The 17,876-nt window shown below is 41.5% G+C and overlaps 1 protein-coding gene across 1 annotated transcript; it reads right to left on the reverse strand.

The window, feature by feature from the left end:
• Positions 1–3,565: 3,565 nt before the first annotated feature.
• On the reverse strand, positions 3,566–4,528 carry LOC126428225 (repetitive organellar protein-like). The gene has a single exon (XM_050090174.1). It carries the CDS (start codon positions 4,526–4,528, stop codon positions 3,566–3,568), a length of 963 nt encoding a protein of 320 aa, XP_049946131.1.
• Positions 4,529–17,876: the final 13,348 nt, after the last annotated feature.

Below are 17,876 nucleotides of genomic sequence, written 5' to 3' on the forward strand. Positions count from 1 at the left end.
TGCTGGCGTGGGTTGACATGTGGGGTAGGTTGTTGACTACCTGCTCGAACGGGGTTACAAATTCCACCCATTTTGTTTGGTGTGTCGGAATATATGTGCAGATAAATCGGTTGTATTCCTTAAATACGCGTTCCGTCAAGTTTGACTGGGGTCTGAATTTCGAAGTCAAAATTTGCTTCATGTTGTTCAGCGAGAACACTCTCCATTGTTTGCCGATAAAGTTCGAGCCATTGTCCGAAAGTATGGCCTCCTGTTTGCCGAAACGTGGGAAGTAACCCTGCTCTATTCTTCTTTTATTTCACACCTCTTCTTCCTGTCGCGAGCGTTCCAGTGAGGTCTGTACTTACTATCTGCCCTGGTTTCTGGGTTAATATGGGGTTTCATGGCAAAGCATTTGACAGATTAAATGGCTTGGCTTTCTGGCTTACTGGACAACTTCGTAGGAGTTTGTGTATCTTTCCATGCAAATTAGGAGTGTAGCAATACATCGATATTTTCTTCTTGCATCTTCGAGACCGAAGTGTCCCCAAGACAGGTGGGTATACCACAACAAATGTTCCACATAGGCCTGGGGTATGCAGACGCACCATCTTCTTGTTTCTGTCGTCCGATGAAATAATAGTCCTTCATGTAATTTATAAAATTTCGCTAACTGGTGTTGATTTAACGTAAGTATTCCCTTTACTTTATTCCATTTTCTATCGGCGTCTTGCAAGGTCTTCATCTGTCTACATAGCTGTAGGTAGTAGTTCCGGTGAATCGGGTCTTTCATTAACAATATCTGTCCGTTGCGCAATTGTTCCTCGATTTCACAATTTTCGGGCATTCCCTCCGGCATGCGTGATAGGGCGTCGGCTATGACGTTGTCCTTTCCTGTAATGTGGACAATTTCAAACTGATAATCCTGTAGGAAAAGGCACCACCTTGTTAACCTCGGGTGTAGTAGTTTCTTGGCATCCGGTCGAATTCCTTCTGAAGATATAACGTGGCCTAAAATTTGATCTCTTGTGTCCCGAATTTTGACTTCCTGAGGTTGGCAGTAACTCCGTAGTCAGTGAACCTTCTGAATACCTTCTCTATCAGCTGGATGTGCTTTTCCCATGAATCGGTGGCAGTTAGCAAGTCATCGACGTACACCGTCACTTCGTCTAAAACTTCTGGTCCCAGTACGTGATTCAAAGCCGCAGTAAAGATTCCGGAACTGATATTCAAACCAAGCGGAACTACTTTGAACTGATACGTCCGGCCGGCAAAAATAAATGCAGTGTACTTCCTCGATTGTTGTCAGGCGGACCTGCCAGTATCTTAGATCAACGCTAGACAGATACCTTACACCTCTAAATTTCTGTAATTGCTCTTCGAGCGGTTCAGGCCTCGAGCAAATTGGTGGTATTATTTTATTAATGTTGCGAGCGTCCAGTACCAACCTTATGCTGCCATCTTCCTTTAAAATAGAAACTAAGAAGCTGCAATAGGGTGAATCAGTTTTCAATAATTTCCACTTGATCATTTTTCTTATTCGTCTCTGACGGCTGCCTTCTTGGATTGCGGTTCAAAGCCTCTTATCATCCCTCGCTTGGTAGAAAATAAGGGTGAATATCTCATTAATAAGTCTTGCTGTTGGGCGTCTGTTAGTTCACATGATTCCATGGTTTTCTGGATTATTTCTTCTTGAGCCGGTATTTTCTCGTCTTCGTCACAATCGGCAATGTGTTGGCTGAAATGCAACAGGTGATTGTTGCGCACTTTACCCTTCCTGTACAGTCAGCGCATCAAAACATGACATTGATCTGTTACTTTTATCTTGTCACGCAGAAGTTGAACCATAATTGCTTTCTCGTTGACTGTTTACTTGCCTGTACCGTTATAAATATAAATTACTGCTCTTGTCTTGCGGAGAAACTCCATACTGAGTACGGAAGGAACGGATAGATTTTTCACAACTGAAAACACACATGCGATTGTCATTGATTCTATTCGGACTGGTATTTGGGTTTGAAGGTTTACTCTTTGAATCATGGAACAGCCAGCACCGGTGACTGTACAGCCTTGAACAGGTAGAGTGGGTACTTTGATTAATGCAGACACTTTTCTGAAAATACACAACGACATTGCATTCACGTTAACACCTGTATCAGTAATCGTAATGATGGGTAATTCAGCGATATATATCTGCGCAGAACCTTGTACTAGGTCTTCCCATAAGTCTTCCGTTGGCTTGGTCACCTTTTCTCCGATTAATTCTTCGCATATATCTTGAGCTCTGAGATTTATTGACTCCGACATGAAGTCGCCCCCTGCGCATTCCGCAGCCAACCCGCAGAAGCTTGGACTAGTTGCGTCTAGTTTTCCGCTCTCATTTGGGCTGCGCTACTACCGTTTGATGTAGCGCTCGTGCTATTGTATTCAGTTATCGTCAAGGTAGGGCTTGGATACCATGTTACCGTTGGTACGAATTCCATTTGGTTGGCAAAATTAAAGTTCGGCGGAGGACTGACTTGGGTGTAGAATGGGCTGATTGTATCTTCCATGCGGCTTCTGATTTTGTTTAAACTGCTACTGATTATTTGCATTCGTTGCTTGCTGTGGTGGCGCATTTTGTTGGTATTGCATGACTTGGTTCTGCTGCTGAAATTATGATTTCGCGACCGATTTTGGTAGCCTCCATTGTTTTGTTTGCCGTATTGGTTCCCACCGTAGTCGTTACGTTGGAAACCGCTGCCGTATCTATTTCGCTTGTTGCCATTGCCATAGTTTTCTGATTGTCATTAGTTCTTGTTTCCCTGTTGGCTACCCCGACTGATCTGTTCCCGCTCGCGCTGCCGTGGTTGTTGGCGGCCGGTGCACTTGGCGTTTGATATCCGTAATTGTTTTTGTTCTGAACACGCGCGTCTTCATGGATGAGGTTTAAACTGTCCAACACGGATAAGAACATCTCCTGGTCGACATCCGGAACGTTTAGTAATTTTTCCCTTATAGATATAGGCAATTTCGACTTGAGAATCATTATTATATCTTTAGTGGTGATTGGTGTATCCCAATAGCGAATCTTCCTCAAGTACTTCTCGAAATACTTCCTTAGACTCCCAAATACGGCGTGAAAAGGTTCGGCAATGTACACTTCTTTCCGAAGTCTCTGCTGTATTCCTGTGCTCCAAAACTTATGCAAGAATTCGTGTTAGAGTTCGGCATTGGTATGACATCTATGGAGCATCTCTGTTCCCCATAACGCATTTTCTCCTTGAATGAATCTGATAACAAACTGTATGCGTTGGCGGCCTGACCAACTTTCTGGGAATACGCCAGAAAATTAAAATACGACAGGGTGAATCTTTCTTTTCTCTGGTATGAATGTTTGAAAGACTGTGTTTCAATACGCTCTCTTCTTTCAATACATTCGCGAGCGATACTTGAGCGATTTGTTCCTGTTGTAAAGGTTGGTAGTCCTGCTTCGGTGTTGATAATGCGGAAGCTTGATGCTGGCGGTCGAAATATTCCGACGAGTTATTTACTGTTGGTAATACGCTTTGGTATTCGTCCTGCGCGTCATTGTTTTGGAGATCATCTAAGCGGTGTTCATTGTCTCAATTTGACCGTCAAGTTTGCGTTTCCACTCTGGTAAATCTCCCATGAAGACACGTCGAATCTGCCCTAACTCGCTGCAAACTGTGTCTCCTGAAGTTCCTGTGGCTGATTTTACGGCGTCTTTGAGCTCGTTCGTTACCATGTCGGAAATTTCACTGTCTTTGGTCTCCACCCAATCTTCGTAGCTCTTATTCAGTTCTGTGGAGTATGTGTCTAAGCCATGCTTTATTTTACTTTCAATATTCAACTTAGACATGTCATCTAACAATTCTGTCATTTTATCGCATATTTTCTTGATATTGTCAAGTTTGTTGACGTTTCCAGACACTTGGTACTTTTTCAGCGTCTTCGCCACCTCATACTGGCAAGCGGTTACTTGAAGCTGAAGTTGGTCGGCCATTGATTTCATGCCATCTTCCAACTTCACAATTTGATCTACTACCGTTGAAATTTTACTATCTATTTGCCCACGTAAGTCGGTTTCAACCGCGTCTACTTCATGTTTGAGACCTTCTTTTAATTCGTCCTTTACCGAATCTATCTTGCTTTCCACTGTACCAAATTTAGTTTTCATATTTCTCTTTACCGAGTCGATTTCTGCCGTTACTGTAACCACTTGTGATACGAGTTTACCAATATCCGCTTTTAATTCGGCCTTCAAATTATTATTCATTGAGTCAAGTTTAGTTTGTACATCTGCCTTTACCGAACTTACTTCTGCTTTGAAGTCTGCCTTCAAGTCAGTTCTTAAATCTGTCTTCAATTTACTTGCCATAGAATCAAATTTATTTTCCATGTCCGATTTTAAATTGGAGAATAACAAGGCTTGTTTCTCGTCCCACTCCTCTTCGGGTTGTCTTTTCTTCTCATCACGTTCGCGTTTTTCTCTCTGTTTTTCCTCTTCCCGTTCGCGTTTATCTCTCTGCCACATTTCAATACACATGTCTGCTATGTTTGTCCGAGTCTTAGCTCACGCTCCTCGTCCTCAATATTTAACACGTCATGGCGGGACTCCGGGCGATCAGTAATTGCACGCGAGTAGAGCTGGTATGTACCCGCGTTTGTTATCGGAAAGTTCATCTGCGGAATTACCCACTCGCTTGTCTTCCGCCATGTTTGCAACCAAAGATTTCGCGATAGAACCACTCGTAATATTTTTAGATACATTACTGAACTGCTCACGCGGGGTGTCTATCTCTGAGTTACTAAAATACTCAGTTGTCACTGACGGCAATGAAAATTGGATAGCACAACACGAAAGAGGCAATGTGGATTCCACTGAATGTAAACAATTAAAGACAACGCTGCTGCCCGTCACCAACGGTGTATTTCCACCATCTTGGCTTTGAATGACAAGAATGACAACAAGAGAACATTTACAGACAATTACAGTACAGCAATAAAAATTTTGCACTTTAACAAAACTGACTTTAAAAATTGCAAAGAAATGTTTTTGAGATAACTAATCTAAATGAATTTACGAAATGAAGCGGCGTTGGCGGGAAAGCTGGATTTTAAATGAACACTACATTTGAATGTCAGAAAATGCATTACCAAAGCAGGGTTTTCGCAAACACAAAGGATTCTACTCACTTTACGTTGTCTTGAAACAGCGACTCGGAACTGCAATTACGGCCTCCAATTGTATTTTACCGTTCTTCTGGTAGTCACTAGTATATTTTCCACGTCTGTCTTTTTCAGAAAATTTCCGCCTCCGGTCCCACATGAAATTAAAAACAAGAGGATTAGCTATGATTTTGATTCGAGTCCCTGTTCGGGCGGCGCCACATCAGATGCAAGAAAATATTATTAGATATTTGTTATTAAAATATGATGATTGACTGCAATTTGGTGCTGTAATGCAGATTGTTTAGAAGTCAGATGTGGTTGGCTCACGACGTGAGCTCTTGCACACATAAAAATAATTAAGCATCAGATTGGGAAGGGGAAGCAACATATACTTGCGTGACTCCCTTTCCCGTTTAGGAAGTGCCGCGGCCCATTGTGGAACAGCGAGGCTTTGTGTGAGCGACCGATGTGCGATCTGAGAAGTGAAGTTTGCTAAGAAATTCCCGGACGTCACTCGCACTGAATATGTACCTAAGGGCAAGTTTAAAGCTGAGTTTGAAGAATATTACAAGGGGGGAATATAAGCACAGGGTGTATACGACCAGCCGGCCGATGTGGCCGAGCGGTTCTAGGCGCTACAGACTGGAACCGCACGACCGCTACGGTTGCAGGTTCGAATCCTGCCTCGGGCATGGGTGTGTGTGATGTCCTTAGGTTAGTTAGTTTCAAGTAGTTATAAGTTCTAGGGGACTGATGACCTCAGATGTTAAGTCCCATAGTGCTCAGAGCCATTTTTTTTTTTTTTTTTTTTTTGTATACGAACCAGGACAACCGGGAGATCTGGGAAATGCTCGCGAATTTTTTCATCCGGGAGAAAACCGGGAAAACCCGTGAATTTTTAAGAATTCTGGGAATTTTTCATCGTTTTACTTTTCAGTTAGATTTTTGTAATTTTGACTGGTAAGAAGCGATACTCCAACGAAGGATATTACTGTACCCTGCTACTGAAGAATAGTACTCCAACAATACAACATAAACGAGAGAAGAAAACGGAAATAACTTACATTGCAAAGGAAATGCGCCATATACAACAACACATAGTGTTCATGCAAACGTCTGCCAACAGCAAAATGTGTCAAAGGCTTTAGGAAGACTATGCAGTGCTTAATTGCCTCTGATGAGCGTGAAGTCACAGCTGTTTTGCATTAGATTCAAATGGTTCAAATGGCTCTGAGCACTATGGGACTCAACATCTGAGGTCATCAGTCCCCTAGAACTTAGAACTACTTAAACCTAACTAACCTAAGGACATCACACACATCCATGCCCGAGGCAGGATTCGAACCTGCGACTGTAGCAGTCACGAGGTTCCGGACTGAAGTGCCTAGAACCGCACTGCCACCGCGGTCGGCACATCAGATTCGTTTTAGCAGTTACGAGCGGGCGCATGCGCATTTGAGTCGCGTTTGAGTAGTAGATTCCCTCGCTTCTGGCTACAGGAATGTGGCTGTTGGCTGTTCAAGCCGGGTTGGCCGAACGGTTCTAGGCGCTACAGTCTGGAACCGCGGGCCGCTACGTCGCAGGTTCGTATCATGCCTCGGGCATGGCTGTGTGTGGTGTCCGTAGGTTAGTTAGGTTTAACTAGTTCTAAGTTCAAGGGGACTGATGACCACAGAAGTCCCATAGTGCTCAGAGCCATTTCTTGTGCAAGCAGTCGCAGCAAGCAGCCAGATGCTACCGGGAAAAGGGGGCGCTAAATTCATATACTTATGGAAAAACTTGTTTCACAAAGCGCCTAGCTTCCAGCGCACGTTTGCCTATTATTCATATGATTTTGAAACGCTTCGTGTTGGTTTTTGAACATTTTTGAACACATTTTAAGTTGATTTCTGAATGAATCATAAGTTGATTTTTGAATGCGTGCATAGTGTACGTGATTTCTCTGTCAGGAGAATCCTCGTCGCATCTAGAAATAAATTTTATGCAGACAAAAGGGGACGGGGCTATATGAGCTGAGCGGAGCAAAGCCGAACGGATGAATGCTAATCGCTGCCTGATTATGTGGTTGATTGGGTTTGCAAATGATCGTTGTTGTTGTTGTTGTGGTCTTCAGTCCTGAGACTGGTTTGATGCAGCTCTCCATGCTACTCTATCCTGTGCAAGCTTTTTCATCTCCCAGTACCTACTGCAACCTACATCCTTCTGAATCTGCTTAGTGTATTCATCTCTTGGTCTCCCTCTACGATTTTTACCCTCCACGCTGCCCTCCAATACTAAATTGGTGATCCCTTGATGCCTCAGAACATGTCCTACCAACCGATCCCTTCTTCTGGTCAAGTTGTGCCACAAACTTCTTTTCTCCCCAATCCTATTCAATACTTCCTCATTAGTTATGTGATCTACCCATCTAATCTTCAGCATTCTTCTGTAGCACCACATTTCGAAAGCTTCTATTCTCTTCTTGTCCAAACTATTTATCGTCCATGTTTCACTTCCATACATGGCTACACTCCATACGAATACTTTCAGAAATGACTTCCTGACACTTAAATCTATACTGGATGTTAACAAATTTCTCTTCTTCAGAAACGCTTTCCTTGCCATTGCCAGCCTACATTTTATATCCTCTCTACTTCGACCATCATCAGTTATTTTGCTCCCCAAATAGCAAAACTCCTTTACTACTTTAAGTGCCTCATTTCCTAATCTAATTCCCTCAGCATCACCCGACTTAATTAGACTACATTCCATTATCCTTGTTTTGCTTTTGTTGATGTTCATCTTATATCCTCCTTTCAAGACACTGTCCATTCCATTCAACTGCTCTTCCAAGTCCTTTGCTGTCTCTGACAGAATTACAATGTCATCGGCGAACCTCAAAGTTTTTATTTCTTCTCCATGAATTTTAATACCTACTCCGAATTTTTCTTTTGTTTCCTTTACTGCTTGCTCAATATACAGATTGAACAACATCGGGGAGAGGCTACAACCCTGTCTTACTCCCTTCCCAACCACTGCTTCCCTTTCATGTCCCTCGACTCTTAGAACTGCCATCTGGTTTCTGTACAAATTGTAAATAGCCTTTCGCTCCCTGTATTTTACCCCTGCCACCTTTAGAATTTGAAAGAGAGTATTCCAGTCAACATTGTCAAAAGCTTTCTCTAAGTCTACAAATGCTAGAAACGTAGGTTTGCCTTTCCTTAATCTTTCTTCTAAGATAAGTCGTAAGGTCAGTATTGCCTCACGTGTTCCAGTGTTTCTACGGAATCCAAACTGATCTTCCCCGAGGTTGGCTTCTACTAGTTTTTCCATTCGTCTGTAAAGAATTCGTGTTAGTATTTTGCAGCTGTGACTTATTAAGCTGATAGTTCGGTAATTTTCACATCTGTCAACACCTGCTTTCTTTGGGATTGGAATTATTATATTCGTCTTGAAGTCTGAGGGTATTTCGCCTGTTTCATACATCTTGCTCACCAGATGGTAGAGTTTTGTCAGGACTGGCTCTCCCACGGCCGTCAGTAGTTCCAATGGAATATTGTCTACTCCGGGGGCCTTGTTTCGACTCAGGGCTTTCAGTGCTCTGTCAAACTCTTCACGCAGTATCATATCTCCCTTTTCATCTTCATCTACATCCTCTTCCATTTCCATAATATTGTCCTCAAGTACATCGCCCTTGTATAGACCCTCTATATACTCCTTCCACCTTTCTGCTTTCCCTTCTTTGCTTAGAACTGGGTTTCCATCTGAGGTCTTGATATTCATACAAGTCGTTCTCTTATCTCCAAAGGTCTCTTTAATTTTCCTGTAGGCGGTATCTATCTTACCCCTAGTGAGATAGGCCTCTACATCCTTACATTTGTCCTCTAGCCATCCCTGCTTAGCCATTTTGCACTTCCTGTCGATCTCATTTTTGAGACGTTTGTATTCCTTTTTGCCTGTTTCACTTACTGCATTTTTATATTTTCTCCTTTCATCAATTAAATTCGATATTTCTTCTGTTACCCAAGGATTTCTACTAGCCCTCGTCTTTTTACCTACTTGATCCTCTGCTGCCTTCACTACTTCATCCCTCAAAGCTACCCATTCTTCTTCTACTGTATTTATTTCCCCCATTCCTGTCAATTGCTCCCTTATGCTCTCCCTGAATCTCTGTACAACCTCTGGTTCTTTTAGTTTATCCAGGTCCCATCTCCTTAAATTCCCACCTTTTTGCAGTTTCTTCAGTTTTAATCTACAGGTCATAACCAATAGATTGTGGTCAGAGTCCACATCTGCCCCTGGAAATGTCTTACAATTTAAAACCTGGTTCCTAAATCTCTGTCTTACCATTATATAATCTATCTGATACCTTTTAGTATCGCCAGGGTTCTTCCATGTATACAACCTTCTTTCATGATTCTTAAACCAAGTGTTAGTTATGATTATGTTGTGCTCTGTGCAAAATTCGACCAGGCGGCTTCCTCTTTCATTTCTGTCCCCCAATCCATATTCACCTACTATGTTTCCTTCTCTCCCTTTTCCTACACTCGAATTCCAGTCACCCATGACTATTAAATTTTCGTCTCCCTTCACAATCTGAATAATTTCTTTTATTTCATCATACATTTCTTCAATTTCTTCGTCATCTGCAGAGCTAGTTGGCATATAAACTTGTACTACTGTAGTAGGCGTGGGCTTTGTATCTATCTTGGCCACAATAATGCGTTCACTATGCTGTTTGTAGTAGCTTACCCGCATTCCTATTTTCCTATTCATTATTAAACCTACTCCTGCATTACCCCTATTTGATTTTGTGTTTATAACCCTGTAGTCACCTGACCAGAAGTCTTGTTCCTCCTGCCACCGAACTTCACTAATTCCCACTATATCTAACTTTAACCTATCCATTTCCCTTTTTAAATTTTCTAACCTACCTGCCCGATTAAGGGATCTGACATTCCACGCTCCGATCCGTAGAACGCCAGTTTTCTTTCTCCTGATAACGACATCCTCTTGAGTAGTCCCCGCCCGGAGATCCGAATGGGGGACTATTTTACCTCCGGAATGCAAATGATCAGCGTTGTTATAATTACTAGCGAAATCCATAGATTCAGACTACCAGAATGGAAATAAACGACTGACAGGAATAACAAATGAGAAAGATTACGTATTATCTTCTTGGTGTATTCAAGAAAATGAAATTGTGACAGAAAATTTTTGGCCAGATCGCTACACTAGTACATTCTCCGGCTTGCAGCCGCTTAAGCTCTATTCTGGAAGTAATGCGGAAACGTGTTGTAGGAACACGTAATAACGCCTAACCAGAAAATAATCGCGGGATAACTAAAGCTGTGATTCTGGCAGGGTCAGTGAACAAATTTTGACAACAGCAGGAATAGCTACAGTATTGGTGATGACAAGATTGTTTGTTAGAACGAGGAAGGAGAAGAAACGGGGACATCACACAAATTATCGAAGAATGAGACATTCCAAAGTTATATAAAAATTTCGTAATACTATTCGATCTCATGCTTGAGAAACTGGTGCATATGAATGAAATGTGAAACTATTTCCTAACATAAAGCTTTTTGCTTTTAGTAGGCCTAGTAGGCTTTTGATATTGGTACTTAGTGAACTATGCTCTGTCGTGTTATAAAAATGGCCATTTGTACCAAAACAGTCTCGTTTATTTGGTGTGTGTTACCAAACTGGTGCAATATTAGAAAGGCCTATTTTATCTAGCAGACAGTGACAAAACAGATGTAATCAGATCGAGAAACAACACCAGTCTTGGGTATTATTTGTGTTGACAGCTTTTTCAGTATTAGATAACGACATTTCGATTTTTCATGTAGCAAAAAACGTTTGACGAACTCTGATGAAAGGAAAGCACGCCATGTAAATCTACAGCAAGATTAGAGAGGAAAAAATGCTAGGAGCTAAGGATTGAAGAAATTTGTACTGTCTTGCTTATCTTTTGTCTTTATTGGTTTTATGTATCTTATATTTAATTTTATGTCTCACAAAACAGCAAGTTAGAAGCTAATACGCAATAAAGAGCGCAAATTTTCTGAAGAGTTCTTTTGTTCGCCCGATTACAAATAATACCATCCGCTATTAATTGTGAGATTTTTTTAAAGAGGGGCAGGCCGTCAAACCGGCCGACTGGGAGCAGGAGAGGCATCACAGGGCATTTCTATTTCCACTGTCCTGAATATAGTTTGATGGCATCCATTACAAAATATACACGTTTCAATTCCAGAGCGGAATACAGTGACGTGCGATAGAAGAATGCTTTATAAAGAGGCGCAGCACTGCACTTTGGCACAGTTAAGACCAAATAACATGTGCTACATTTCCTGGAACGCGTATGTTTTATGTTTCAGACTTTTCAAAAAGATGTGCACTACAAGACGAACATATTTTTGAAAATTATTTTTTTTAATTTTTTTTTTATTGACCCGGTTAGCAAATATCGTTGATCCGGGGCTGATGCGCAGATCAGTCTGAGTCTCCACGTGACCCGTGTTTACATTTAACGATTTTGCTGTTTCCCCTTCATTACTCTGACGTCAAATGAAAACAACACGGATATCTGTGGCCGGGAGTTATCAAGTGAATTAAAATACATTCACATAATTACGAAAGGCTAAAATGTGTCATTAGTTTCAGATTTTATTTTATTTCCATCTTTCTGACAGTAGAGCATTAATAGCCTTGCGGAACAATGAAGTTATTTTGGTCTGTTTGCTAAAGAAATTTGACTTTGAGTAACCTTTTCTGCAGAGGCAGTCGAAGTATTTGAAACGAAATGTTTAATTCCACAATACTGACTAGTTTCAACTGTTCGCTGCATTTCAAGTGCACGTTTTCATCTTCTAGCACGTATGGCATTGATTATGCCATAATAAACAAACATGATATAATACATTAATGGTGCTCCAAGAAAATTTGCTTCCCGAAAACGACACTGGAAAGCTTAATATCAGGTCGAGGTCTACTTCATTGGGAATCTGGACATACGAATAAGTCCGATGCTCTTGGAGTATCCTCTGATGTCTTGTTTCATTTATGACGTAATGTACGATCGTTTAATGTTTTACACGTACGTACGTACGTACGGGCTTCCTACGTCATGATAGCTGCGCAAAAGGCGGTGTCGCCTATTATCTGCGCTCTTTGGCAACTGCTGAGACGAACCTATTTCTTACAGGTCACGGGAAAATATTGCGAATGGTGGTTTGAAAAGCGTTACTTTCAAAGTAAATATCCATTTACGCAAGTTGAACTATGTGCGAGAATGTACCATGAATTTCTTAAATCACAGGGCGTTTGACTCTCATTTAAAAATTAACTCTTTGATGACGAACCATTTAAAAGAATTTCGAACCTTGAAGATCAGACATTTATGCCAATATAAAAAATTTTACTTTCGCATTTGTGTGAAATATTTTAAAGTACGTGCAAAAAAGATCTACATTATATACGACAGCTTAGCTTCTCTTGCAGCTTATTAACCGTAGAGACCAATATTATAAGTGAAAGTTTTGCTTTTCTTGTAGCAACACTATGTATATTAATTTAAACTATTAACTTTCCCTGTTTGTGTGTTCGTGCTACTTAACAGTGATGTTTCTGTTGGCTGACTACATCACGTGTCCTATGCTCTGAATATCCGCTGTCATCGGCTGGCGAGATCACGTGACATGAGCTGTGACTGGCTTACAAAAGCGCGTCGCAATCTCGATTTCAATGATTCGGAAAGTAACATGCGGTTTTGGTGGAATCCCAAAGTATACTTTCGTAATACGAAAATACGCTGCGTACATGTTGCTGCACATAAAAGATATTTCCAAAACATATCTTTTTTCCCGAAAATACGCAGCGTACATGTTGCTGCACATCAAAGATATTTCCAAAACATATCTTTTTTCCCGGAGTTTCGTTTTCTAAAGTGCCGGGAAATTCTACGCCCTTGTATAAAACCATAACCATTCAAAGGATTGATAAGGGAAAAATGTAATGTCACTTAACACGGAAAAAGCGTGTTTTAACCAGGGAGAAAGTGTATTTTTAACCGGGAAATCCGGGAAAAATCCCCGAATTTTTTTTCCTTGTCCGCGTATACACCCTGAAGTAGTATGTTAACGTCGACCTCGACTGTTCTGTCCACACAATGACAAATGACACATCGGACACGGTTGGCTCTGTGTGAAAAAAAAAATAATTTTAAGGTTGTCCAACTACCAAAGCAAACACAAAGTTAGAGTAATTGACACTATAGTTACGAGCTTGGATTTAAAACACATATAACACGTTAACACTTACGTCAATAACAATGACAGAGCCTGAGTGGTTTCTTGTGTCCATAAAAGCTAATAAATCACGTAGAAATGTCCATTCATTAACCACTCTGTGTTTTTCGCACATACTTGTCTCACATGCAACAAAATAACAGTATTTCTCAATAGATTTAAACAAATTACAAATCTTATAATGACGCCTGTGTCCGGCTGTGGACGATGGGTTGCGCGCTTGTTTTTTTGTAATATTCAAATGTCTTCAGAGACTGTCTTTAATATCGATGTTTTTTACATGCGTGGAGAATTAGTCTATAGTTTCTTTGGCGCGTCAGTAGCGCTGGTTTCATTTCTCCTTGTAAATTGTCAAAATACATCATTACAACGCGTAGTTAAATATTATACATTGGCAAATAAATGGCTTTTGGCCACTTTCATTACATAATCAGTGTTTTATGTGACGAGATATGGCGGTGTGAAAATACAACATCTCAATTCATCTGCCATATATCGGCGGTGCTGTAAGAGATTCAGTGTCATTTTAATGATAATTCATAGTTTTATTCAGATAGACAAATCTTTCATATGTAGTACATTTGAAGATGTTTATGGTAGAAGCTGTCGAGAGAAGGGTAGGACGTGGCGGCTGGAAGCAGATGCTGAAGGCTACTTCACCAGGTAATGTTTTAGCCGATTATGTTAATCTACGGTACTAAGGGTTGTGCACAGTTTCCAGCACTCTTTCAGAGAATTCTATGCGATATTAAGCGAGTGTTTGCACGTCATTTCGCAACTCTCTCCAACACTTCTACAGAATTTCGATCTTGCCTTTCAGATGAAACTGATTGTAACAGTAGACCTTTCAGACCTTAAAAATTGTTCGCAACGAAAAGTTGCCTGCCGGCGTTTGTTGCATAATAGTACCAAGCACGGATTACTACTCTGAGAGAGAGCGCGAACTAATTCGAAAGAAGTCGAGTTCAGATATCCTCCCACTTGTGTTGTCTAGTCATGTCACCAGTCATTTTGATATAGTTTGTTGTAATGGGCAGGTCCAGTTAGACCACTTCTGCGATAATGTTAATGGCGGTAAACGTTCATGTCTGATGCACCTCGGATTACTTCCTGGCACTTATTCTCGCTCTAGTACGCATCCGTCGGTTGTCAAATGCAGTGATGTGTGACCAACTCTGCGTACTGTCGTAGCAAGGGACGTTGTAATACCTACAAGACTGTATTCATTCGAGAATCCTAAGGTCCCGCGGCTGTTATTAGTTCTGTGTGTGACTTAGATTGATTTTAACTACAATCACAACGACCACACGTATTCTGCCAAAGGGCTGTCGAGACTCAAGCACCTAGGTGGGGAGTGTATGTTAGGTGACGAGACGGGACTGCGCGTACGAGTTAACGGCTGGTTCTAATGTACTGTACTGTCTAATACAGGTAAGTTACCAGATGTAACGCCAGAATGCAATTGGCTATACGGCAGGCGATGTGAGCGAGAGTATCAAATACGGCGCGCAACAAGTTTTGTGGCAGCAGCCGACAGTTCGTCGACCATAGGAATCGTATGACGGTTGTAACGCTGTTGTTACTTACTTAATGTAAGTGTTTTTACGATTGTTCGAGTTCTTGTGGAAGTGTTTTCGTGGAAGTGTGTCTAGCTTGTGTAATTTCGACTGAGCAGTTATGTTAATGCTGTCTGCGTACTGGAGTAGGCAGTCGGTCGGTTGAGACAGTGCAGCGAGGAAGTCTCCGCGGCGAGGGCATTAGCGCAGTGCCCCGCAGTGTGTTTTTCCTCGCCGTGTTTATGCTGTCCGTACGGCACGCAGTTTGATAGCCTTTGGTGCTGTTCATATTTTTGATTGGTTATTGTGCCTAGGACGTTTTAGACGCCACATTTGAAGACGTAGTGCTGCTGCTATCTTTGTCCTCGGCTGATATTTTCCGTTGTCGTGCCGTTGGTCGGCGCAACGGAATTTTTTTTTTTTTTTTTTTTTTTTTTTTTTTTTTTTTTTTTTTTTACTATGGGACTTAACATCTATGGTCATCAGTCCCCTAGAACTTAGAACTACTTAAACCTAACTAACCTAAGGACATCACACAACACCCAGCCATCACGAGGCAGAGAAAATCCCTGACCCCGCCGGGAATCGAACCCGGGAACCCGGGCGTGGGAAGCGAGAACGCTACCGCACGACCACGAGATGCGGGCGCAACGGAATTGATTAGGTTGTTGGTCGGTCCTTCAGCCGTCCCTGGGTCGGGTTGCCGTCTGATTAAGTAATCTTGTTCTTGTCTGCCTGTCTCACCTCACCTTACATTAGAGTTACCTCCTCAGGCCGACCCTTGGAACACTTCTGAGCACCATTGTTCTGTTGTTTTTAGACTGTGATTTTTGTCTCAAGTACGGTGCGAGGCCTTCAGCCGTCTTAAGTTAAAATTTGAAAAGTCACTAGTTTAAAACCTTTTTAAATTTTCTTCTCTATTGGAAATTCTTGTTATCCAGGCCTTAAGCCTCAGTTCTTCTGTGTCCAGAAGAGTATTTACGTAAGATTTTCTTTTTTAAAGTAAGGCCTTCAGGCGCGTGTATTTCTTAAACCAATTGTAATAACTTGTGTTCGGGTTTTCAGCCGTATTGTTTTGAATCCTTTTTAGGGGCGTGTATGATTAAGTGTGTGTTTTGTGCAACTGACAGTAACTGATTTTGGCCCCTTTCCACAACCATAACCTGATCCGCTCTGTCCTGCGAAACCAGATTTCAGTAACATTACGTCTGCCTCCGAACTTTCATTTGACTCGGTTCCTGGTGACGCAGCGATGGGGCTGCTTGACGACGCAACAGAGGACGAAGTCCATGATGCTATGCAGGCGGGTTCTACAAACAAGTCGCCTGGCCTTGACGTCCTTCCACTAGAGTTTTACTGGACATTTCGTCCCCTATTGGCGCCGGTGTGGACGGAAATTTGTCGGAACCTTATGTCGCCTCTCGTGCAGATCCCAGACGGTTTCCTTGACGGTCTCCTCATTCCCATCCACATACATCACGGACATGCGGTGCTGAGGTCAGGGAATCACTGTCATGGTTTACCTCCTATTGCGAAGCTTCTGGTAGCTGCCTTAACGTCCGCAAATCGAGCGCCATGGCAATAGGTACGGGGCTTTCTGCGAACAGCGCTGCTCCATTGCATGTAGCTGATGCTATCAGAAGCTTAAGACTCGATTTCGCAAATGATGTGCAATGCACGATTGTCATCAACTGCAGGCGCCTACTTTCCTAGCTACAAGGTGCCCTCCTAGTTGACCGTTTACGAGCACGCTATCTTCTGCAACGGACACAATATGTAAATGTATATTTGGCGTCACGTATCTGAAACGTTATTCGACAACGGAATAGGGAGACAAATAGGAAGGACTGGATCCCTTTTGTTATCACTCGCTTTATTTAACAATCATATAAACAAATTCCTTATAAACAACAATATTTTAATCCCAATTACTTTAGGTGATAAGAATATTAAGACATAAGAATTTGCTGAATCTGCTACCAATGTCCTTTTATGAAACAGTCTATCTCATATACAGGGTGTAATTTTTAAATTGACAAACCAGAATAACTCGAAAAATAAGCTTCACACGAAAAAAATGTGTAGAATCCAAAGTTGATTATCTTCATGGGGGACATCTGGGGGTGCTAAAATTAGCCCGCCACACCAGCCCCCTGGGGGTGGGGCGGAAGGCAACTTTAAAATTTCAAATAGGAACCCCCATTTTTTATGCAGAATGAGATTCTACATAAAAAACTACGTACATTTTGTCTTAAACATTTGCTTTGGTACTTGGTAGTTGGCGCTGTAATGCAAGAAAACTCATGTTCTCATTTTTGCGTGGAAAATGGTTACGGATAAATAAAAAATACTTATTTACTTCGTAGGACGTTTGGTTAGTTAGTTAGCTAGTCAGATGATTTGTTTGATACTTAAAAGTTGTGTGGCCTCATGACCACGGAACAAACAAAACTTATCCGAATCTGCGGAAAAAATTAATATTTGGGTCAACATTTGTAGAACTGTAATTCCTCTCTCTCAAACCCCAACCTATTCGCGAATCAAAATTTACCAAGTAAATAATTATTTTTTATTTATCCATAACCATTTTCCAAGCAAAAATGAGAACATTGATTTTCTTGAATTACAATGCGAACTACCAAGAATCAAAACAAATGTTTAAGAAAAAATGTACGTAATTTTTATGTAGAATCTGATTCTTCATTAAAAAATGGGGGTTGCCATTTGAAATTTTAAAGTTGCCTCCCGCCCACCTCCAGGGGGCTGGGGTGGAGGGGTAATTTTAGCACAAGCCAATGTCCCCCTCGAAAATAATCAATTTTGGATTCTACATATTTTTCGTGTGAAGCTTATTTTTCGAGTTATTCTGGTT

Source organism: Schistocerca serialis, chromosome 1, assembly GCF_023864345.2.
Source record: "Schistocerca serialis cubense isolate TAMUIC-IGC-003099 chromosome 1, iqSchSeri2.2, whole genome shotgun sequence".
Classification (NCBI taxonomy): domain Eukaryota; kingdom Metazoa; phylum Arthropoda; class Insecta; order Orthoptera; family Acrididae; genus Schistocerca; species Schistocerca serialis.

Bases quoted from the DNA above. Each gene is read 5' to 3' on its own strand.
- LOC126428225 (XM_050090174.1), bottom strand. From the start codon at position 4,528: ATGTGTATTGAAATGTGGCAGAGAGATAAACGCGAACGGGAAGAGGAA.